This window comes from Phoenix dactylifera, chromosome 14 (genome assembly GCF_009389715.1).
Source record: "Phoenix dactylifera cultivar Barhee BC4 chromosome 14, palm_55x_up_171113_PBpolish2nd_filt_p, whole genome shotgun sequence".
NCBI classification, from domain to species: Eukaryota; Viridiplantae; Streptophyta; class Magnoliopsida; order Arecales; family Arecaceae; genus Phoenix; species Phoenix dactylifera.
In genome coordinates, this window is record NC_052405.1 from 16,268,923 (window position 1) to 16,292,680 (window position 23,758).

Genomic DNA, 23,758 nt, shown 5'->3' on the forward strand with positions numbered 1-23,758 from the left:
GTTTGGCGGATTTCAGGGAGTTTTTCATATTTCTCAGTTAAATCTCCTCCCCTTTTTTTATCGATAAGTTTTACATTTTAACACCGGTGATTATAGGTGATTCTTTCTTCCTGTTCTTTAGTGTAGATCATATTCTTTTATTCTTCGATTTGTCAGATTCCATTATTTTTTTCTATTTCTTCCCTTACTCATATTTAATTGGATATAGTTTTGACTTTTTTGTCATACCCTTATATCATCTAGCTCTCCTAATTTTGTATGGGCTAAAAGTCTAATTTGGTACAAAAAATTGGACTTAATTCACAAAGGGACAATACATGATAAGTGTTTAAATTGGATCTGAAAGCATAAAGGATGTTATGGAAAAGATTAAAAAATCTTAGTAACTTATCTAGGAAGTTGTAATGCAAAAAAACATGGGTAAGAAATTTTGGAGCCACTTTCTAATGCATGAAAGAATTTGAGTAAATTATTTTTCTAAGTGTTGCCTGAGTAACACTTGTCCAAAAAATGTAGATTTATGGATAAGTTTCATTCTCCTTAAAGAACAAGCCTTAAAAGACAAAAAAGTTACCATCTTTTATTAAAAGACAAAATATTACCATCTTTATAAAAGTCAAACTCTGTTATTTTGAGCCTAAGGCTCAACCTAACTTAAGATGAATCCAAATCTTAACATTGTCAAAACTAAACAGAAAGTCTAGTAACATTAGGGCTTTGCAATGAATCTTAGCAGGATGGTAAGGGTGGGTGTGTGTGTGTGAGAGAGAGAGAGAGAGAGAGAGAGAGAAGATTTTTTAATTCTCCTTTGGATGTCCAAAGCACGATTAGTGCATTTTTATAGCAAAATGTTTTAGTAACTCAAAATTATAACTCAAAAAGTCATTTAGCTGATATGTTGCAATCCTGTTGCTTCCTTCCAATTGGCATTTGAATTGTGCCACAGAATAAAGCAACTAAATGATGCAAGATAGCTTAGTGACATTTTTGAGTAACCCCTCTAAGTTACCATACGGTGCCTTCGTTTTTTTTCCTTCTTATCTAGCATTCTTAGCTTAACTCTTCCTCTTCTCTATTTGTCCAAAAGAAGTAAAAATAATATAGCAACATTAATCATCTTATATATCTCTTTGTATAATGTGAAAGAGTGATCTCATCCATCTAGAAAGACCCTTCATGACTCTAGTACTCAAAGCAAGTCTCTTTATTATCTAAATTTGCATTGGCCTGAGGAGTATGGAACTTACACTTAAATGAGGCTCACATAAATGCTCTCAGTTCCATACATGGTGAACTCTCTAGTTTAGAATGGTGGTTTGAGGTCCACATATTTAAGAGAAATTACACCCTATACTACGTGCACCTTGAGATCGTGCACCGTGCCAATCACCACTTGCTATGGGCCAATCATTGAGACAAGGGCATGATGAATGGAGTCCATAGGAAGGAGACATGGTGATTGGTGTGGTGCACAACCATATTGGTGCATGCTGTGTAGATTTGAATTTTTCCATATTTGGTAGAAAATAGTTGATATGTTGGCCTTAAATCATCATTTTTTTAGAAGAATAACTCATCATTATTAAAAGATTTAACTCGATATACTTTGAAAAATTAACATTTATATATATTGACTAGTTATAGTGCATGTGCTAATGCACATGCATCCAAAAAAAAACTATATATGAATTAAGTAAACTAATATAAAGAAAACATATCAAACTTGCAGAACTCCCAACTATCAAAAGTCAAAATTTAAGTTTCCAACAGCAATTCTCCTATCTTATCCATCTCTTTCCCATTGCATGCTTCTTTAGTTTTTCATATACAATGACCTACCACTATAAATTTCACCATACAAAATCAAAATTAAACCTAGAACTGGAGTAATGAATAAAAACGTTCAAAGTAATGGATGGTGATGACTGACATTCTAATGAGTTGTTATCTATAATGGGTGATAAAGAGACAGTGACACTTTTGTTTAACACGCTCAACTATTGGAATAGTCTCTCTCTAAAATTTCATTACATTTTTCATACTATAGCCATAATGCAAACCAAGTTTGTAATACTAAAAAAAAATGATTATTAGCAGTATTCTTAAGTGCCACTATAAGCTGGAAAGAATGCCTCAAATACCTTTCCAGTATTTTTATGGTATTTTCTTCTGCTCCATCTTAAGATGGTGTCGGCAATTAATTATCGGCATTTTCAAAAAAATATTGATAAATATTTCTACTACAGCAGCATATATAAGTGCCCTTAAAGTTTCAATTCTTGCATTTTATATATGCCGAAAAAAAAATATCAAAACTAAATCATATATCTTAGAATTCGAACCAAGGGAGGAGTTGTTATTAAATAAGAACTGTTTGTTTAATACATTCATATCATTAAATAAGTATTTGAGGTACATTTTAATATTTCATATTTTAATCATTAATTTTAAAGAATTCTTTTATTTTTCACAAAAATCAAAAATAAATTTAATTTATATAATTCTTTATGATATTTCTAAGATTGTTGTTAAAACGTTTAAAAATTAACTTTTGTGTGTCGCTATGTTCATATATAATTTTTTCGCTAACTCTTTAAGATTAGTTAATTCATTATTACTTTTATTTAGTTTATAATAAAAAGTATTATTTTTATGCAAAAATGGTAATATTATTATATTACATTTTTATCTTAAATAATTTTAGTTTCTTAATATTTTAATACAAGCTTGCTCAAACCAATGACATATATATAGTAATGCTAAGGAGATATATGTACGATAATATATTTCATGGCATATGTATAAAAAATAACAATTAAAGTTTATCGGCAATCTTCCAAAATTCCACAAATTATGATATATTTACCAGCATATTAATTAAATGCCAAAATAGCAATTTTAGTTTCCAGCACTTTAAGATATATACTATAGACTACAAGTTTATAACAACATTTATAATAAAGTACCACTAATAAAAAAATGCTTATTGATAGATAGCGGCATTTATACTATTATAATGCAGCGCATATAATAAGAAATGCTATAAGCAATTTACCGCCAAAAGTCATTTTAGTTGTAGTGTAAAAATCAAATCACATTTGATTTAGCACATTGGGTAATTCTTGCCCAAATATGAAATAAAAACTCTCTCTTAGTTCTGAAAGTATTAAACCCTTTGATTAGATCTCTTTTTTTCTCATTCATTTGTACAGCTATGTACCACTTACATGCATCATGTCTCCATAGGGTGCATGACAAAACCATGGAAGTGGACAAGTGAGCAGAGGCCTAAACTTAAGTTATGGGGATTGTTATCTCAAAAACAATAAAGTTATCGCAATCGATATTGGTGCCACTAAGATCACTCTAATTAGCTGAGATTGGAAGTAATGGACATTGTGAGAAACTTAGCTCTTAGGTACTGCAAGACAAACTAATGGTTATGAACCACTTGAACTCCAAGAGAGCCAGTTGAAAATAAAAGGAAGGAATTGATGAGTATTTGACTACTTCAGCCACATGTTATTTTATCTTGCATCACTTGTCCATATATCAAGAAGATGTCAAACAGGAAACCTGGAGCTGTGATGATGGAAGATATATTCAAGTCCATCTCAAACCGAGATTTTGTAATTAGCCGTTTGTTAAGAATTTTAAATTCTTTAACAGGCAATCGTTTAGGCGAAAAGACACACCAAATGAAAAATTATGTTTTGAGATGGCGATAATTTTAGATATGAGACAGGAGGAGTGTTGAGTGTTCTGAGCAAAGAATTTGTTTAGCAAAGATATTATGAAAATAGCTAATATTTCAAACATTATAAAGGTATTTTCTGATAGGGGCGTTCTAAGAATAATGAAAATTTCCATATAGTTATTCCCACACTTATGCAGTTTTTAGGATTATACGAGTAGCAGATCCAGAAGCACTATTTACAAACTCAATGATCTAACTCAAGGATCATAAGATTTGGATCGTAAAGGTAGGATTCCTGATTGGATCGATCATATCATAGTAAATGACTTGATCAAAAACTTAATGATCCAACTCAGTAACTCGGTCAAGTTTTTGAGCGGATCGGTGATCTAGCTCAATCAATTTTCAGAATTATCTTTATTAAAATATGTTTAATTTATTTTATGCACTTAAATCTATGTAACTATAATTTAATATTTTGTATCTTTCATTTTTGAGTAATTTATATTAATTTGAAATTATATTGTATATCTTTATATCTAATACAATTTATATATTTATACATATGTTTAACAATATATCTATACATTTAATATATATTGATATAACATTATATATTTATATTATTCAGATATTATATATTAATTGTTTTTGTATTAGCTTGCAAGTTAACTTGTCCGAGTTGCCAATCCACTCAAATTATTGGAAATCCCAGCGAACCGAGTCTCCATGGTTTTTAGACGCTGAGTAGAAGACTTTTAACAAGGTAATCGCATGAGAAACCAAAGGCATGCAAACCTCCTCCTTTTCTTTTTTTTTTTGCTAAGTTAACCTCCTCCTTTTTGTGAGACTAATTTATATCTATTTTTTTGACAGTAATTTCTTAGGTTTTTTTCTGCATTTGAAATCGAATAAACGGAGGTGTCAAACCTTTGCATTATTCCATCTCTATATACTACTGCTGAGTGCGTAACTTTAATTGTCTATCTTTTCAAATTTAGTTATATATATGTATATATATAGCTTCAGCTCTTTCCAAGCTGCATACATTAACAAGGGTGGTTCTGGAAAACTTGATCTTAAACCACATTAATCATGTCTTTTTTTATTAAAACCATAAGGAACATGAGTGTGTGATGCATGGGGAGTGTTTCCTTTATGAATGTACTGGCTATCTGTAATAGTTCACTTAAAAAAAGAAAGAATTAAATAGAAAAACAATAGGGAATCTGAACTTTTGAAAGAATAAAAGAAATGAGCATTGTTGATAAGTGGCATTGCCACCAGTATTCTCCAAAGAGCAAACATTATTGATCCTTGTTTAATCTGGTAGATTCGACGTGGGATTCGACGTAGGCTAGTTTGATGAGCTTATATGATTTATTAGTTTAGTTGTCCACATCATTAGACCATGGTTTCCTAAACTAGAACCTTAATTGGTTGAAGAGGAGTGCATACATGGAGTTTTCCAACCAACTGAAGGATTGAGAGGAACATAAGGCATGTTAGAGGCCAAAACAAGATACATATAAAAGCATTTTGACTTCTTCAAATAAATTGGGATTAATCCAGTGGATGGGCACTTCTCCTTGTTAAGGCTTTCATCTCGGCGGATATTTAGGTTTGAATATGAAGCAGGAACCTACCTCTACAATGTGTTTAGAATCTCAGGCTTTTTATATTAAGCTGATATAACTCACTTGAAATTTTCACCTCAGTTAATCTCAGCTTTACTATATCAGCTGAATATAGATATCTCTCACTGTACACATATCTGAATTCATCTAGGTTTTGATCATCCATTGAGAAAACCTATACTTCGACATTCGAAAACCCTTGCTCCTCATTTGGAGTTCTGAGAACTGGGTCCCATAATGTGAATCTAGGAATTTGATGTGGCTGCAAATCCAATAGAACTCCAAGGGCTCGTTTGGTTCGCAGGAAAAAGAGGGGGGAAAGTGTGGTCAACGGGAAAGTAATGAAATGCCTCTTGTTTGGTTGGAGTTTTCAAAGGAGAGAGATGGGAAAGTTGTATTTCCATGGGAATATGATTCCCACATTTCATGGGAAAGTCTTTCCCATGAGAAACATGGGAAAGTTACTTTCCCATGAGGTGGGAATCACTCCTTTTTTATTTTTTCCCAAAAAGACCCTTCAGCATTAAAGAAGCATTAAAAAGGCATTAAAGACCTAATTTTTATTAAGGGCATAATAGGAATTATACATAACTTTCCTAGGAAAATGTATGGTCAACCAAACATAAGCACTTTGGAAATTTGTCACTTTCCCATGGTTAACCAAACATGCCAAAAGTACTTTCCTAGATATCCTCTTCCTAGGAATCTGATTCCCAGGAATCATATTCCTAGGAGGGAAAATACTTCCCGCGAACCAAACGAGCCCCAAAAGTATATCAAATTGAGGTGGAGGGTAGGGGTTGCATCTTTCGCGCAATAGAAGGATTCACCTTCCTTCATAGGAATCCACCATTGGATCACGCAATCATCGCTTCGAGAGTTGTGCAGGTTGATGAATGAGGGAGTTTGGAGTGTTTTGAGATCTGTGTGGGGTGAGATCCAACCGATGGTGTCGTGAAGAACATCAGTCATTCTTTCATGCGTAAGATACAACTCGAACCCGGTGGAGGATGGAAATATGTGTAATTAGATGCAAATCTCTTCAGATGGTTGAATTTAAGTAAAGCTACGTAGCTCTACCCTAGAAATTCATGACTCCCTGAGCATAAATTTTTGAATGCAACATAAGTCGTTTTGTTCTGGGATGAAAATCCGATGCCGGTAAGAGCCATAGCTTGATTCATTAACAATTTGGTTCTCCGTTAATTTATTTATTTTTATAACAAAATGGGAAAGGGTTTCTGAACACCAGCCAATTTTTTGAGATATAAATCTCTAATACTACTAAATCCTAAATCCTATTAGATTAGGTAACTCTTCACTTAAAGGTTATGGGTCTAGTTGATTGATTCGAGTTTGAGGGAGTTGAGTTAAATTTTATGAGATCTATACTTGATCAAACTGGAGAATCCTAAATTTTGGAACTCATGTCTAATCCATGAGTCTTGGCTTCGATTATTGTTGGAGTCTAAGTTGGATTTGATTTAGGGTCAGTTTAGCTCTATTTGACCCTCCTGATCCCTAAACCCAATGTTTTTTTTCTGTTCTTTTTCTTTTTTTTTGAGAGAGAGAGAGAGAGAGAAAGGGAGAGTTCTGAAATCAAATGGAACTCCCATCAAGTCTATAAACCAAATCAAAGAGTTTCTGCAACGACCACATATGGGGAAGGCTGCATGTAGTTTAGGTTTATCCCAGGAAGGTAACAATTAATCAATTAGCTGACCTACCAAGTAGTGCTTAATTCGTCAACTAAAATAAGATAGTAGAGGTCCTTAAAGATTATAAGTGGGACCTAATTATAACATGATGGTTATTTATAAGAGCATATTATCACGTAAAATAATCAACATTGGTTTTGTCACCATTAGGATTCTTTCAAAGTGATTACATCTGTTTGTCTCTTTGTTCTCTTGCTCTCTATGTGTTTTTTAAATTTTTTGGTAGAGCCCTTGATTTTTTATAAGGAAGTTGTCGGAAACACAGCTTGCGGTGTCGAAGGTCAAGAACATTATCTTACTAGACTATACTGGAAATTAAAGGAAGGAAAAAAGCTTAGACAAGAAAGTAAGAATGTAGAAGAGTTAATTAAATTGTAAAAGAGAAGAATTCTTATTATAGTGACTCTCGATTTGTTAATTCTTTCATATGAAGTGATGTGATAAAAATAAAATGAAATAATGAGATGTTTATGGTTCAACCATTCTAGTTCAAGCTATTAATGGTGAAGTTCCAAACTTCTAGCTAAATTGAGCAGCATTATCTTACGAACGGATGGTTCAACCATCATTTACATCTAAAAGAAATTGAGTGGCATTTACTTCCAACCAGGTAGAAATCAGAGCATTATAATCTTGATGTCTATGCTTATTGTGATGTTCTATAATGTAGTGTTATATAATTTCCATTATTCTTATGAAATGAAAAATATAATACATTTGCATCCCCTTTTCTAATCTTTATATATAGAAAACAAACAAAGCAATTAGCTGCAATGGCCAAATGAGAATTTGATAGTCCAAAAATTCTAGTCCCTCCTTTCACTCAGAAAGATAGTGCTTATCTCCTACAAACTTTAAAAGAAACAAAAAAGAGAGAGAGAGAAAAATTAGTCCTTAAACCCTAGCAATCTTACAGTAACAATTTGATTCAACCATGCAGGATGAATGGAAATCTGACCAAAGCTGCACTCCTAATGAGGGGGAATAGTTTAAATGGTTTAAGACTTTGAAAGCAGGTAAGATGTGACGAAGATAGCCATATTGTTCCTCCAATTAAATGAACCCATGTCTTCATGCTGGATACCACCAACTGTTGTAATGTCATCTTGGGCATTTGGAGCCATTGGATGCAGCTACATAACTCATATTAACTGCCTTTGAATAACATGGACACTACATGGCATATGTTTTAAATATCCAAAGGTATAACTAAACAAGAGCTGAACATTCCACCTGAACTATATATCAACAAGTCCTATGTTTTAATGTTGGTTGAGACATGAGAAAGACTGCACTAATATAAGCTCTATCGTAAAAGACATGGGACATCAAGGAGATGGCTAGAAGCATCCAACATTGCTTTCAAATGCACCAAGGTGGCATGGCTTATTTGCCCATTATCTAACACTCATGGATGGTGTGAATGTGAACACATATGGAATCAGCATCTAATGAATAATTCTAACGAAGGCATGCTGTATTCTCCTAAGAACATTCACAACCAACTCCCTTTTCAACTTTCCACCGCCAAAATGATTAGAATAAGAGACTTATGTTAGACCTTTATGGTAACCATCTTCGTGGCAACCGATACCCAATTGAGATAGAATGATATATCGGTTAATCTTGTCTGATATTCAATAACCAAAAATAAAAAAGTTATAGAGTATATTTAAAAATTAATTATTAATTAAATTTTAATATTTAATAATGGACAATATTTTGTAAATATTAATTTGTCTTATACCGATAAAAATTTATATCTCAGCCAAAATAAGAATCATGACGATAATGTAGAGAGATAGAGAAAGAGTTTTTTATAAAAATTCAATGTATTAGTGCATTGTATCCTATCAAACTTGATATGGAGAAATGAGAGGCATTGATTGATTCAGATGGATGCTGAATGTTGGGTGAGGTAATGAAGACATGCATGAAGTCAGTCCTAAGATTCCAGATCATGTTCTTGTTTTGATGGAAGACTTCTCTTGAAATATTCCCTTTCCTTGTTTCAATGTCTAGATAACCTTAGGATATCTCGATTGGGTTTTAGGGTACTTGGGGGCCCCTTCTTTCTCAATTTTTTTTAAATTTTTCCTTTAATTTTTTAAATTTCTTTAATGACCTATAATCTCTGATTTTGCTTTTTTGATTTTGGCTTTCTCGGTTCTAAACCCTCCTACTGTAGTTCCTCTTGGTTGTGTCCTCTGGCCTAGTGCCTTATAGGTGGCCAAGCTCTTGTGCTCTTCTCATAATGAGTATGCAATTGAGAGGCTCTTGTAGCAGTATATCCTCTAATAAGTAAAGGTTTTCTGGTTGGAGGTTCATGATTAGTAGTATCAAAGCCAAATTTATTGAATGTCATAATCTTTATTAGTCATGTGGATTTTTTGGGCAGATATCAGAGTCGAGTACGACTCGGGCCACAATTGACCCTCTCTCTCTCGAGCAAGAGCCAATCATAACGAAGGCATTACGAAATTGGATGGGAGAAATTATCATAGTCTCACATTGACAAAATAAAAAAAAAGTATCATATGGGTTTATTAGCCTGAGCTGGTTCTCCTTCCAACAACTTAAGTTTTTGGATTATCAATCTATGACAACATGTCGATTATTGTCCAAAAAATTTGCTCGATTCCATGGTGAAGCATTCATCTTAGAAATTTCGGTCCAAAGATGAGACATTTTGATGGGAAACAGCTCAAATGCTAAATCATTCTTGATCCCTTCCACTATTCATCATATGTTAAAAGATTAAACTTGCAATACTTTGAAAAGTAAATAATATAGACTATGTGTACATATATGAATGCATGTTTATCTAATTATCATTACTTTATTCCCCTTTCAGCAAAAACAGTGGGCGACCTGTTTGTAACCCATAAATTGAGTCCAATATAATGTTTTCCCTTTGTGGCAAAACGATGGGCAGCCACCAGGGATCGCTCATTTAATATCTCACCCATCCATTTGTGGACCACACGTGCCATTTTGGCGTATCCACGTGTCTGAGGGGTGCTAGTACGTGACTCACAGCACAAGAAGGGTTTAGGAGTATTAAACACCCTTGGATTTTATTTTAATCCGGTTCTCTAATCTGCTTATATTCGCTAATGATTCCATTCATACTACGTAGGCACGGTCACCATTTCCACCTTATATACAAGTCTCGAGCACTCTGAAAACCTGAAAAGGTAAACTCAAAGATATGGAGGCGCACCAACTATTCTTCACACCACAAACACTCCTCATGGACTCCATCCCTCATGATGATCTCATGAACTGCAATGCCTTTGACGCAACCATCACAAGCTACGAGCACGTCTTCGATGAATTCATGCTCTTCGGAAATGGTTACGATGGCGATGGGCTGCGTTCGACGGTCGAGAGCGTGTTCGGCGGCGAAGGCGAAGGTACTTCTGGCTTTGGCCTGCGCATCGATGCAGTCGAGGGCTCTCCCGATGATTACTTGCCGGCGGACGGCATTGCATCTGCGAGTCCTGAGGAGAAGCAAGGTGATGGCAGCAATTCCTCTGGGGGGGCAACAAATGCGGCGAAGTCGAGGAGAGATCGTTCAAAGACTCTGATCTCCGAGAGGAGGCGGCGCGGTCGGATGAAGGAGAAGCTCTATGAACTGCGGTCCTTGGTTCCTAACATAACTAAGGTGTGTCCTCTCATCAGTCTTGTTCCAAAACTTAACACACTAGTTTCTGGCTCAGTAGCAAGAAAAGGATTGCATGGTGCTGTTCTCAATGTTTGTGTCTGTTTTGAGCCTTTTCTTCTCTTTCTAAGCTTGTGGAATGCTTGTGGCTTATGCCAAAGCTTGTGCATTCCTTAAAATAAACTCATGTTTCTATCAATGTGTCCATGTCCTTAATTAATTGGCACTAGGATTGCACTTGTGTGGCTCATGTTTGTGACTTCAGGGGGACCAATTACTTGAAGTAGTAGTAGTAGTTCTACTAAAATAAAATAAGGCAAGAAGCCATATCCGAGATAAGCATATGCTGGAGTAGTTTTATAACTGTTTCAATGGTTCTTATAATTGAATTATATATATATATATATATATGAGCAGATGGACAAGGCCTCCATTATTGCTGATGCAGTCATGTATGTGCAAAATCTTCAAAGGCAAGCAAAGAAGCTAGTAGAGGAAATCACTCTGCTTGAATCCTCCTCGAAAGTAGATATTGTGTCGCGAATTCCTTTCGAAAACACTATGAATGTTTCACAAGTTGATCAGGGGAGAAGTGGTCTATCCGGCGGAAAAGTTTTGAGATTGATAGCTCTTGAAGCAGGGGAAGGAAGATTCTATGTGAGGTTGGAGTGCAGCAAAGGTGAAGGTGTTTCATCAGCCCTCTACTCTGCGGTCGAGTCTCTTGGGTGCTTCGATTTAGAGAGCTCTAACATCTCCATTGCCTCTGAAATATACGTGTTAACACTAACACTGAATGTAATTTCCTCATCTTTTACTTTCTTTTGTTTGTGTTCTTGGTGTATTGGCTAATGACATGTCAATTGATGAATTCTTTGGTTGGTCAACAGGTTAGAGGATTTGTGGAGGAGATGAATGTGTCAACTGTGAAGCTGTGGGTAATGGGGGCAATTCTTAAGGAGGGATTTGAGTTCGAGATGACTGCGATATTTTAGATTTTTTTTGTCTCATAATTTTTCATACTCTCCTTTGTCTTTTGGATGTGTACCATCTTAGACTGGAAATGCTAACTGCAGGGGCAGCTTCTGGTTGCCTAGATAAACCACCGAAAAATATTTCATTAGAAGTTGTAATTTGAGAAACATTCTGAAGAGGTTTCTTGTTTTCAGAGAGATTAAATTGTTTGCTGTGTAATAGTCTTGAAATGAGGAAGAAGAGGCAATAGAAAGTTTCTCAATCGTCTATTGTTGCCAATGACATACCAATTTTATATGACATGCATCATCATCAAGGCATATGGGTTTCTTGAAGTCTGAAAATGAATTGCACTCAGACTGCAAGTTCTTCCTTGAATCTCTCTCTCTCTACATACATTAATACACACATACATACATACACATATATATGTGTGTGTGCACACTTGTATGTCTATATATATATATGTGTGTGTGTGTGTGTGTATGTATGTATGGAGCATATGTATGTATCTCTTTCTTTCTCTGAAAGGGTGGCCATATACTCATGACTAATTTCTCTTAATTGTATATGATCCATGTGGTAGAATATTCTCCACCACCTCAGGAGTAATAAGGTGTCATTATCTATAGGTAGCCCCAAAACTAATTGTTTTTGGGCTAACTGATTAACTGTAATTTTAGTACTAGTCCTTGCTTAGATTTTATTTAACAACTAGCCTAAGTCTGTCTTACATAATTTTGCTTTGTTTTCATGCACACTTATGCCCTATTTGTACACATTTACTGGCCAAGGACTAAGAAAAAAATGGTCACCAAAACACAGAGCCAAAAATATCATTAAGTTTGCTGATTAACAAGTGCTAAATGTAAAATTTCGACCAAACTGAGGTGTGAAACTGATTAATTTGAGACACCATCCATAATTTGAGACACCATCCCAAAAGTAATTTAACTTCAAATATTGAAGGCTTATTCCATAATTAAGATCAGCCCATGCTTCGGCCGACATGCCTCAGCCCTAGTCAAATAACAGGGAAGGCCTCGTATATTGTAAATTTGATCAACATAAAACTAATCAATTAATTAGTTGACCGATAAACCTATCAACCAGGTGGGATGGCAAATCTGGGGGCGGTGACATGTAACCATTGACCCAGGAAGTCGTATTTCATTATCTGCAAAGGGATATACTACCAATAATAGAAATAATTATGTCCTCATATAAATAATGGAAGCAGGTCTTTATCACCATTTCATTCACATAAGATTGATTGCTCCTCAGATGTCTCTCCATGAGTCTTCACATTTAGTTCTTTATGTAGATGTCATATAATTTACTCTGTTGGATTCTTTCTTAAATACCTTTCTTTGTCTTATCCTAACATATTAAACTCTCAATACTGTATGTTGAAATTTGCATCTGTTAACTATGATGGGGGTGTCACTAGAAACTTAACCTTTTGTTTTTTATTAGCTCCTTGTTGTGACATTGGTTGGAACAATCTGTCAAGTTTTAGAGGCAAATTTAGGAGGATGCAAGAAATTGCTGTGTGAATGCTAGGATGCCATGTAGTTTGACTTTCAAAACCTTTCATTGTAGGGGTCAAGCCTAGGTCTTATTTTGACTTGCACAAATTTAAGGGGCCTAATTATAAGTCCAAAATTTTCCTATCACTGTCATGCCATGCTGCACAATCATGAATGGGTTCGGGTTGTATCTTTTGCCAGAAAGAATGACTGATCTTCTTTCACAGCGCCGCCCATCACATCGTGCTCTGCACAGATCTCAAAGCAACTGTTTTGCGATCCAATGACGGATTCGTGCGAAAGTAGGTGCATCCCCTTCTTTTGTGCGAAAGATACAGCCCTGTCCATTATCAATAACATCAATTCTATAAATTACACTACTCAACTTTCATCGCATGGAAAGCTACTTTTCTTTCTTAAGAGAAATAGAGAGAGCTTACCCATTCTCTAATTATCTAGGCCTAAACACTTGGAAATGCGTCATCGACTTGGAATCTCTAGTTCTTAAAAAGGGTTTGAGCATTAAGGCAAGCCCTAATTTTGCACCAAGGCATGCAAGCAATAAGAGAATTTCTTTGGTTGCCATAGTTGAACAGCAATCATATCATCACATAGCATAGGGGGCTATATCCAAATAGTTGTGCCTCTCATCCAATTTAGGAAGGTTCGAATTTTAAGTTTGGGTTTGGTTTTAAAGTGTCAGGCTTGTTTCCTTTTTATATTTTAAAAGAAAAGAGCATGCAAGTCTAACCATTTTTATCAAATAGATGAAGGTTCCAAAAGGGTACAAAGATGAAGAGAAGAAAGGTAAAAAAGAAAGAAACAAAAAGAAGAGGAGGGGAAGGGATGTGGAGAGAGCAGAAACCAACAAAGAAGAACTTAGAGAGGGTGATCATAGCAAATAGACAAACTATAAATCCAATGCAAAAGAATGGTTTTAGTTTGTAATAAGTTTTTTTTTTCATGCAATAATTATTAGCTTTTTAAGAAGAAAGGATGTAGATATTAGCTAACTTAGGATTTTTTTGATGCAAACATGGGACTGAATTTGCTACCTCCGACATGGTGATCTAATGGAATGCAAAAGAAAATTTTTTGATGTAGATGTGGGACTGAATTGCTACAAAATTCAGATGAGCCAGTGAATCCTTACAAGATGTAGAAAATATCATTATGAAAGGCAAAAGAATGGTTTTAGTTTGTAATAAGTTTTTTTTTTTAATGCAATAATTATTTGCTTTTTAAGAAGAAAGGATGTAGATATTAGCTAACTTAGGATTTTTTTGATGCAAACATGGGACTGAATTTGCTACCTCAGGCATGGTGATCTAATGGAATGCAAAAGAAAATTTTTCGATGCAGATGTGGGATTGAATTTGCTACAAAATTCAGATGAGCCAATGAATCCTTACAAGATGTAGAAAATATCATTATGAAAGGCATCCACTCTGCAAGCAGAAAGATCAACCCACTTAAAGTACTCGCATTGCTCATATATGCAAAGTAATATTCCAAATATTCAAATTAGCTCTCATATATAACTAAAAAACAATGAAAATCCAAAAACATTCAAGAACTTACCTCGTTTTTGGAGTAATTCTAGAACCACCTTCCAAAATTTTCCACCATCCATGATGCCATTACAACTCTACCCACAATCACACAAAATTTGGTTGTTACTAAATTTGCTTGCAGATGATAAACTTGAAGATATGGTTTATAGTACCTACGCCATCTCATTCAAAAGACTTTTAAGAATTGCAAAATGTAGCTTACCTAATGGATTTTTTCTTGCTCTTCTACTTTAGATTGGTGAAAAAAGGCTTGGATTTGAAGAAAAAATGTTGAGATTTGGAGAAACATGTTTTGGTTTGAAGATTTAGGGTGCAAAAGGATCTGAAATTGTGTGAAAATAACCTCTAGACCTCTTTCTAAAGATAAATTCATGTTTTGTCAAACTACAGATGGGTAGAGGAGCATGATGGAAACTGACAAGTAGATTAAATGCTACTTTTGAACCACAGATGGGTTTTGTGAAATAGGGCCTCACCATAGGTGGGTAATTTGTAATTATTTTTTTTTTAAAAAAAAAGAGAGTAAGTTCTCTCCCTTTCTTCTCTTCTTTTTTTTCCTTTTCTTTTTTCAAGTGGACACATGGCAACACTCATCACAAATGCGCGAAACGTTGCGGCAAGGAATAAGTTTTTTCATTCTCAATTTTTTTCCCTTTTTAGGTCCACATATGGCATAGCCCAGCATTGTTCCTACATGTAATTGAAAGTTGTGTGGAAGCCACTAAGGTGGTAGCATAGATGGAACGGGGCATTGCCTTCCATCGGGGTGACCTAGGTTCGAAACGCGTGGGCGTCGATTAAATTTGGGGACCGAATGCTCCACGCTTTGACGCTGCTGATGGAAGCGCTATTGGTCCGCTAGTACCAAGATGGTGCTAGTGTGACGTACTCACACATGGGTGATAAGTTCAGTAGGAGAGCCTATGGGTCGGAGAGGGTACGCGGAAATATGCGGCCTGCATCGAATATTTTTTGGTGGAAGAGGGGGCTAATAGAGGCTGCTACACGAGTGAGGTTCGCCTCTCCACCCTCTCTCCTATTTTTTACCAAAAAAAAAAAAAAAAAAAGGACGTGTGGAATCCATCGAATACGAACGTATGACATGTCCAATAATTCAAGATGCGAGACACATGGCATAAAGAGGGAAGAGGAAAGAGGATATGTGTCGCTCTGAAAAAGGAGATGAACTCTCTTTTGATGTACAGTTTGGAGCATGCAAGTAATAGTCTTACTTGCTTACTTATGGGATAGGGGTGTACCATTTGCATAAAATTAAGATTCACCTTCTTTCACATGAACGGGCCATTGGATCATCCATTGGTCACTTTGAGAACCGTGCAAGTGATAATGATAGTATTCAGGATGCTTTGAAAGCTGTGCAATGGGTGATCCAATGATGGATTCACCTGAAGGAAGGTGAAATCCTTCTTTCGCGCAATAGATACAACCCCAATTCGAGAACGCACGTATATCAGAAGGCGAACGGTGCTGCAGACTAAATTGCTTTCTTTGCGGCTCATCACTCTGGAGATTTTTTTTAAATAGAACACGAGGCTGTGCCTACGCTTTTGTACAGTATTTTGTTTTCTAATTTTGTTGGCAGTATTCACGCGGTGTGAGGCGCCGATGAATGAATTGAAGAAAAAAAAAAAAAAAAAAAAAAAAAAAAAAAAAAAAAGAAGCCTAAGTCGGTACACTGTTCAACCTAACCCAACTAACAGGTTAGCCCAGCCCAAATTTCCATCAAATACCCCCAGCCAAGCGCCGTTCCACCGTTCGGCTGCTCGGGTTCGGAGCCATGGAGAGGTGTCATGCAGATGAGAGAGCAGCTATAGAAACCACTGTTCCTCTCTCCCTCTTTTCCCCAAAACTCTCGCCATAGATCCCTTTTCCTCGCGCTTCTCCGTAGAAAACCACCGCCAATCTCCTCCCAGTTCTCCCGAAACGTCCGCCAAAAGGTGAGCTTTTCCCTCTTAATCTTCTTTGCGATCTCGTTTTATCTCTTCTCCGGTTGATTAGGGTTTCTCTTCGTTCTCTCAGAGCGTTTTTTCACCTTCCCTGAAGAGATTCGAAGCGCTTTCAAGCTAGGATTTTTTTTTTCTAGGGTTTTGGATTCTGCAGTTAGGGTTTTTGTTGCATCTAATGGCGTCCAACAGCAATAACCAATCGAGGGCAATCGGGGGCCCTTCGCCCCTGGGGAATCCCGGAATGGCCTCGCCGGCGACCAACCAGCCCTCCCATCTCCGCCCTCCTTCGCTGCCTCAGGCGTCGGGTGGTTCCCCTTTCCAAGGCCTTTTCCAGACACCGCCCCAGTCCCAGGTCCACTCACCGTTCCAGGTCCAGCTCGGCTCCCAGGCCCAGAACGCCATGCTCGCCGCCGTCGGAGCCTCTTCCCCTTCCTTCTCCACCCCCGGCATGTCGGCCACCAAAAGGCCCCCGCAGAAACCCCCCACTCGCCCCCCGGCGCCTGCCCCTGCTGTTGCTACTCCTAGCTTCAAGTCTGCCGAGCTGACCCCAGCTGCCCGGAGGAAGAAGCGGAAGCTTCCGGAGAAGCAGCTGCCGGACCGGGTTGCTGCCCTCTTGCCTGAATCCGCCCTCTATACCCAGTTGCTTGAATTCGAAGCCCGGGTTGATGCAGCCCTTTCAAGGAAGAAGATTGACATCCAGGAAGCCTTAAAAAACCCTCCTTCCATGCAAAGGACCCTCAGGGTTTATGTCTTCAATACCTTTGCCAACCAGACGCGCACAATTCCGGAGCCAAAGAATGCCGAGCCTCCCTCGTGGTCACTCAAGATCATTGGTAGGATACTAGAGGATGGCGTGGATCCAGACCCTGTCAGTGGACTGCCTAAGCCCAATCCTATGTACCCCAAGTTCTCGTCTTTCTTTAAGAGGGTCACCATTGCTCTGGACCCGATGCTGTACCCGGAAAATCCGACGATCATATGGGAGAACTCACGCTCACCAGCACCACATGAGGGCTTTGAGGTCAAGCGGAAGGGAGATAAGGAGTTCACTGCCAGTATAAGGCTTGAGATGAATTATAACCCTGAGAAGTATAAACTGTCGCCTATGTTGATGGAGGTTCTTGGGATTGAGGTTGATACAAGAGCCAGAATTATAGCTGGGATATGGCAGTATGTCAAGGCAAAGAAGTTGCAGAACCCCAGTGATCCGTCCTATTTCACTTGTGACCCACCTTTGAAGAAGGTGTTTGGAGAAGACAAGATGAAGTTTGCCATGGTGTCACAGAAGATATCGCAGCATTTGTCTCCTCCACAACCAATCCATCTGGAACATAAGATCAGGCTTTCAGGGAATGGTGCAGTGGGCAATGCATGCTATGATGTGCTGGTAGACGTTCCTTTCCCCCTGCAGAAAGAAATGTCGACCTTCCTTGCCAACACAGAAAAACACAAAGAAATTGAGGCCTGTGATGAAGTTATTTGTGCTTCTATTAAGAAAATTCATGAGCACCGTAGGAGGAGGGCATTCTTTCTTGGGTTCAGTCAGTCTCCTGTGGAGTTTATAAATACTTTGATTGCTTCTCAGAGTAGGGACTTGAAGCTTGTTGCTGGGGAAGCAGGTCGTAATGCTGAAAGGGAACGTCGTTCTGATTTCTATAACCAACCATGGTAGGCTTTTATTTTATGCATTTTTTCCTTTCTCAAGTGTGTTTCTTTATATTCACTCACTAATGTATAACTTTGCCTGTGGAATTAAATAGGGTTGAAGATGCTGTCATACGCTATCTGAATCGCAAGCCAGCAGGCGGCAATGATGCTCCTGGTAGCACATGAGTGCAATATCAATTATGCCATATAGGAGAAAGCAGCCATTTTCTGTTAACTACTGCCAACTTAGATATTGCTTTGAGGGTTCTTGTAGTTGTTTTTCATCCTTTTAGTTCCTAGAGAAGGCAAATAGTTTATCTCATGATCTGGATAGTCTAATTATGATGAAGCTACCTAGTTATATTTTTACATATGTGAATGATGCCATTTTTCTATCTACTTGCTGCTTTGTCTTGAAATTTCTAAGAATATTGTAAATGGGTTTGCCTTTCACTTTCTAAATTAGATGAATGATGGTATTATGTCTAAGGACTTTTACTTGAAATGCCAATTAACCAATTACCTGTCATATTCCATGCACATGAGTCAAGGTAGAATAGGAAGCTTTGAACCATTATATGCCTATATGGTGTTCACAGTCATCACTGCTTTCTCTCTGTCTATTGAAACATGATGCAAGCATTGCGAGAGACATATGTGGCCTGTGACAAGAACTTAAAAAGTCTGTAGAAGTGCAATGAATGCCACAGAAAATGCATCACTACAGCTTTGACTTTTTCCTCTCAAAAAATGGCATCTTAAGGTATAAAGTAGAGGAAAATGATATTATTGTAAGAAGTATTTGCCCCCTTGTTCTTCAAATAATTCACAGCATACAAGGATTCTACTGTATGTATTATGTCCAAAGTTTACAGATGTAATCTACCCTTCCCTCGGTCGATGTTCTCATGCAGTAAGTTGATAACATGGTTGGCAATATTCATCAAGTGGGTGATCGTGATTATGATTTTCAACTTTCAGTTAGTATTTGCAGCAATACAACCTATGATGTCCTTTTGTCAGTCCAAATACTTGCTGTATTTCCACCATTATTTTTTCAAATGATCTAACTTGTTCATTCCCAAGCTTTAGGAGAGTGACATGCTATGATGAGAAAGGTAGAAAGCTCTCCAGAAGAAGGGTAGAATATCAACTCATCTTCTGTTTGCTTTAGGTTTGCAATCTCCAAATTCATGTTCTTATCCCACTTTTTTTTTTTATGTTCTTTGTCAATCATCTTCTCCTTCTGTTATAAATGCTAACTGTGTGTTTCTTAGGAATGATATATACTTGATCAATGTGAAGCCGAGGACATATTCACAGGGAAGTCCTACTAATATTCCGTCTATGGATAAAGGTTTTCACTTTGACGTTTGGAGGGAAATTATGAAGCTCACAACAACTTTGAGAAAATAATAGCTTTTAGCTTTATTGAGCTGGCGAGATCCCTTTAACGGCCTCTATGTTTTCTTTTAAATACATTTAGTTGATTTTTGATTCTCCCGCATGTTTCCTTTATGTTGCTTTTTTATCGGTACAATCTATTGGAAATCAGCATGGTGCTTCTCAAGTTAAAGAACAAGAAGGCAATGGATATGGGGAAAAACTTAGGTAATGCTGATTTGCAAGTTAGCCATTTGCAAATCGTGGTTGGAATTTGGATTTTGAAACTATTTTTTCCTATTGTGGTTGGAAAACTTGAATCAGCATGGTGCTTCATAACCTGCGTCCTTGCTACCTTAAGTCTTGTCCTTCTTTTCCCGCACAGATTGAATACCTCTCCTTGGAGTCTCCTTAGACCTTTGATATTCTCCGTAATCCTTTATTGCACACAGACCTGGAGTTTTAGGAGTTGCTGATAGGGATTAATAACCAGCAGCATGGTGGCTGATTTATTAATTAAACAACATGGTGCTAAATGAAATTTACATAACCAGCAGTATGCTCTCATGGTCATTGCATTTGCAGATTAGGTTGAATAGTTAATCTTTTTGGGAAACTTCATGTCCCCTTCTATTTTGGATTGATGAAAAGATGTTTCATGTACAGCTATGAGCTCCTCTACTCCCTTTAGCACAGCCATCATCTTGTTGACTCATTTGGTTAGCTCATCTACCTTTTTCAGAGTGTTACTGGGCACATTCTTATTATCATCCCTTTATATGTCATGTTGAATTTGCTTGTTGTGTACCATATTCTTCATATTCTTAATGAAAAACTTAAATCTTTCTATCAGTGTGAGAAATCTTTCTGCTTTGATGTTATTTGATGCAAAATTATGTCAGGTATCCAGATTTATGGCCACTACAGAATCTGATGCATCGGTCTTTAAGCGACGAACCACACAAATCTTTAAAAAAAATGTTTCAGTATCGATAAAAGACGGAATCTTTTTTTTTTTTACCAATAGGGCAAATCATCAACTTGATTTCTGAAGAGAACTCAAGCAGAAGTGACTAAGTAAAGGAAAAATAATTATTTCTGCAGCAACTTTAAAATTTTTCAGCAATTACTGCAATCTGTGAAAACCACAACCATTTCCTAGGATGATCTGATTGCTTATCCTCATATTTTCTATGACAGAGTAATGTTGGCAATCTAGGGTCCTGCCATGTAATCTATAAGGCTTTCTGGCAGTTAAGGATGCCTACCTTATGGCTAACAATGTAAGTATATGCAATCAAGGTGCTCTAAAATCACTAGTGAAGAGTGTCTTGCATCTCAAGTTCAAGTGTCCTTTACATTGGTTGTGTTTCATTCATAGCTTTCATTCTATGTTAACTTGATTCACATTATATTTTTCTGGTAGATAGGATTTCAACACCTTGCCACTTGATTTGATCCTGAAAAAGAGAGCAAGGATTAAAGTATTGCTTGCCCATTTATGTCAAGTGCTAGCATGGTACACCTATCATGCTAAATTGCGCGAGTCTTTAAATGATTGGCAACTGGTTTGCTAAGATATGCTGCCCGGCTTTTTTTTTATATAAGGCTGCAAATGGGCCTGGTTGATTGATGATCCGACTTGACCCGGCCTACTTAGAACCAACTCGATCTATTTTGGAGGAGCTGTGGGATCAGGTCGAGTCTTAGAATTAGATCCGTTTCATTTTTCGGGTCGGGTCTGAGTTTATCGAATTCAGATCTGATTTGATCCAACCTGATCTATTTGAAATTTGAGTAATTTTGGATTTTCAATTCTACGATCTGATCCAACTCGATTCATGGACCTGATCCGACCCGAATGATCCGTTGGGTTAAAAATTGTAGCAGTGGATCCAATCTGATTCGACCTGATTTTCTATTAGGTTGGATTTGAGTCCAAAATTAAGATTCGAACAAGAAACAGATCAAGAGCACTCATTATCTGACCCGACTTGGCTCATTTGCATCTTTACTTTTACAACATAGACCATATTAATATATACGTATGTTATCGAACATTTATAATTTGCAACTAATATGTTGAATTTATAATTTTAAATCATCTTTGATATCTTCACTTAGATCTGTTGAAAGCTTCTACCCCGCAACTTCAAGTATTTTTTAATTCAGAGTAGCAGGACATGACTAATTTTATACATTAACAACATATTTTTATGTGTTATACAGATATTGTTTATTATGAGAAGCTCATATTACAAGTTATACCATGGAATATATTATTGGATACCGCAATCTTGACCTTTATCTGATGTAAAATGACAAACTTTTCTCGTTATCATGTTGAATTTGTAGATTGATTCTCCAAATCTGTATAAAGAAAGAATAAAAGTTAACAGGGGAGAGCTTGACTGTTTGGAGTAGAAACCAAGGTTCGCAAGGTGGTACGACTCCTTCCATTATGAATTGGCCCATATCTGTACGTACTGAAGCATATGGCTTGAGATAGGCCACGCCCATAATGTAGAGAGTTACAAATTGTTGTCCTATGTTGTAACCTGCTGGAACAGGTTAATCGTAAAAAAAAAAAAAAAATTTATTCAGAGTATGCTGTACCAGTTCGAATCGAGCAGTACAGAACGTACCATATCATGTCGATTTAGTACAGATACTCAGTACGGATAACGTACCGATATTCAGTATGTCAAAAAAATTTAGTATCGTACCATACCGATGCTGTACTAGTGTAGCACCAATATAGGGTCTAGTACCGAATTGGCGAATTTTGGTTTTGTTTATTAAGATGTTTTTTTCTTCCTTGATTGCAACATGATCTGTTGACTTTTTGGTGGAGGATGTTTTATTCCATTGATAATTTTTAATGCTCTTACATAGATCTAAGGTTTGGCAAATGAGTATGAACCATGAACATGGTAACGACATTAAATTGCTTCCCTTGCTAAGTTGATGATCCATGAAAAATTTCAATAGACATTATGATTTTGCCATACTTCGTATCCTCCTTAGCAGCTAAGATAAGATTATGACTTTGCTAGCCTAGACTTGGTAGAACCCAATTTCTTGGTAGCGTCACTGGCTGTGCTCTCATTGATGGGGCTTAATTGCAATTACTCCAAGGTCTTGTTGCCCATGTATGCGTTATTGTAGATTGAGACATACTGTCTCCATTTTGCTGCTACAGGAAGGAGAGCAGAGGTAAGAGAAGGTAAATGATATAGTGGGGTGTAACTCTGTCTTTTGGGTTAAAGTTTTTTAAGTGCTAAGGGAAAAAAACATGGTTAGTTTAGTTCTTTAAAATATCGACAAGCAGAAAGTAGGAACACGCCTTACGATTGCAGCCGGTGGAGAAACAAAAGGCTTGAAATCTAGTCTTAATCTCGGCATTCTTTTTCCAGCCAGTGGTGCATAATTATCTTTTTTTTTTGGGAAGATAAAAGTTAATTTGTTTGATAATCTAGAACTTCTTCGAATCCTTCTGCAGCTACAAACATGGTTTCTATTTAGCGGTGCAAATAGGTCACATTGGGTCGGGTCATGAGTGACCCTGACCCAATCCAACCTGATTCTTTATTTGTGTCCTAATTTTGTACCTAGATTCAACCCAATGAGTCATTCGGGTTGGGTAGGGTCTATGTATAGTCCGAACACAACCTAAAAAATTTAGGTCCGAGTTAGGTCCTATTCAGGTCAATCTATTCATGGCTTCATAACTTATTTACATCCCGCGAGCTGCGGCCTACAGCCCCAAATAGTTTTACAGATTTAGGTCGGGGTGGATCAAGGTGGGTTGTAGGATTGAAAATCCAAAATTATCCAAATTTTAAATGGGTCGGGTCGGATCTGAATTAGTATACCCAGATCCGACTAAGAAAATGGAATGGATCGGATTTTAGGACTCCATCCGGTCATATGGGTCATTCAAAATGGATCGGGTCGGATCTGAATTAGT

At 36.9% G+C, this 23,758-nt stretch overlaps 2 protein-coding genes across 3 annotated transcripts; both read left to right on the forward strand.

Annotated features, from left to right (window-relative positions):
* Positions 1 to 10,260: 10,260 nt before the first annotated feature.
* On the forward strand, positions 10,261 to 11,950 carry LOC103706542 (transcription factor FER-LIKE IRON DEFICIENCY-INDUCED TRANSCRIPTION FACTOR). Its single transcript, XM_008790674.3, has 3 exons — positions 10,261 to 10,719; positions 11,134 to 11,511; positions 11,604 to 11,950. The coding sequence occupies exons 1-3, from the start codon at positions 10,264 to 10,266 to the stop codon at positions 11,706 to 11,708; spliced, it is 939 nt and encodes a 312-aa protein (XP_008788896.3). The 5' UTR covers positions 10,261 to 10,263; the 3' UTR covers positions 11,709 to 11,950.
* A 4,604-nt stretch (positions 11,951 to 16,554) lies between these two features.
* Positions 16,555 to 18,824, forward strand: LOC103706512 (SWI/SNF complex component SNF12 homolog). Of its 2 annotated transcripts, none has more exons than XM_008790638.4 (3): positions 16,555 to 16,749; positions 16,832 to 18,426; positions 18,519 to 18,824. In XM_008790638.4, exons 2-3 carry the CDS (start codon positions 16,934 to 16,936, stop codon positions 18,589 to 18,591), a joined length of 1,566 nt encoding a protein of 521 aa, XP_008788860.1. In that variant the 5' UTR covers positions 16,555 to 16,749; positions 16,832 to 16,933; the 3' UTR covers positions 18,592 to 18,824. The 2 variants fall into 2 exon arrangements, with proteins under 2 accessions (XP_008788860.1, XP_008788861.1); XM_008790639.4 differs by having other exon boundaries at positions 16,556 to 16,749; positions 16,896 to 18,426.
* Positions 18,825 to 23,758: the final 4,934 nt, after the last annotated feature.

Bases quoted from the DNA above. Each gene is read 5' to 3' on its own strand.
- LOC103706512 (XM_008790638.4), top strand. From the start codon at position 16,934: ATGGCGTCCAACAGCAATAACCAATCGAGGGCAATCGGGGGCCCTTCG. The intron at 18,427-18,518 runs GTAGGCTTTTAT...GGAATTAAATAG, and splicing joins GATTTCTATAACCAACCATG to GGTTGAAGATGCTGTCATAC.
- LOC103706542 (XM_008790674.3), top strand. From the start codon at position 10,264: ATGGAGGCGCACCAACTATTCTTCACACCACAAACACTCCTCATGGAC. The intron at 10,720-11,133 runs GTGTGTCCTCTC...ATATATGAGCAG, and splicing joins TGGTTCCTAACATAACTAAG to ATGGACAAGGCCTCCATTAT. The intron at 11,512-11,603 runs GTAATTTCCTCA...GTTGGTCAACAG, and splicing joins TGTTAACACTAACACTGAAT to GTTAGAGGATTTGTGGAGGA.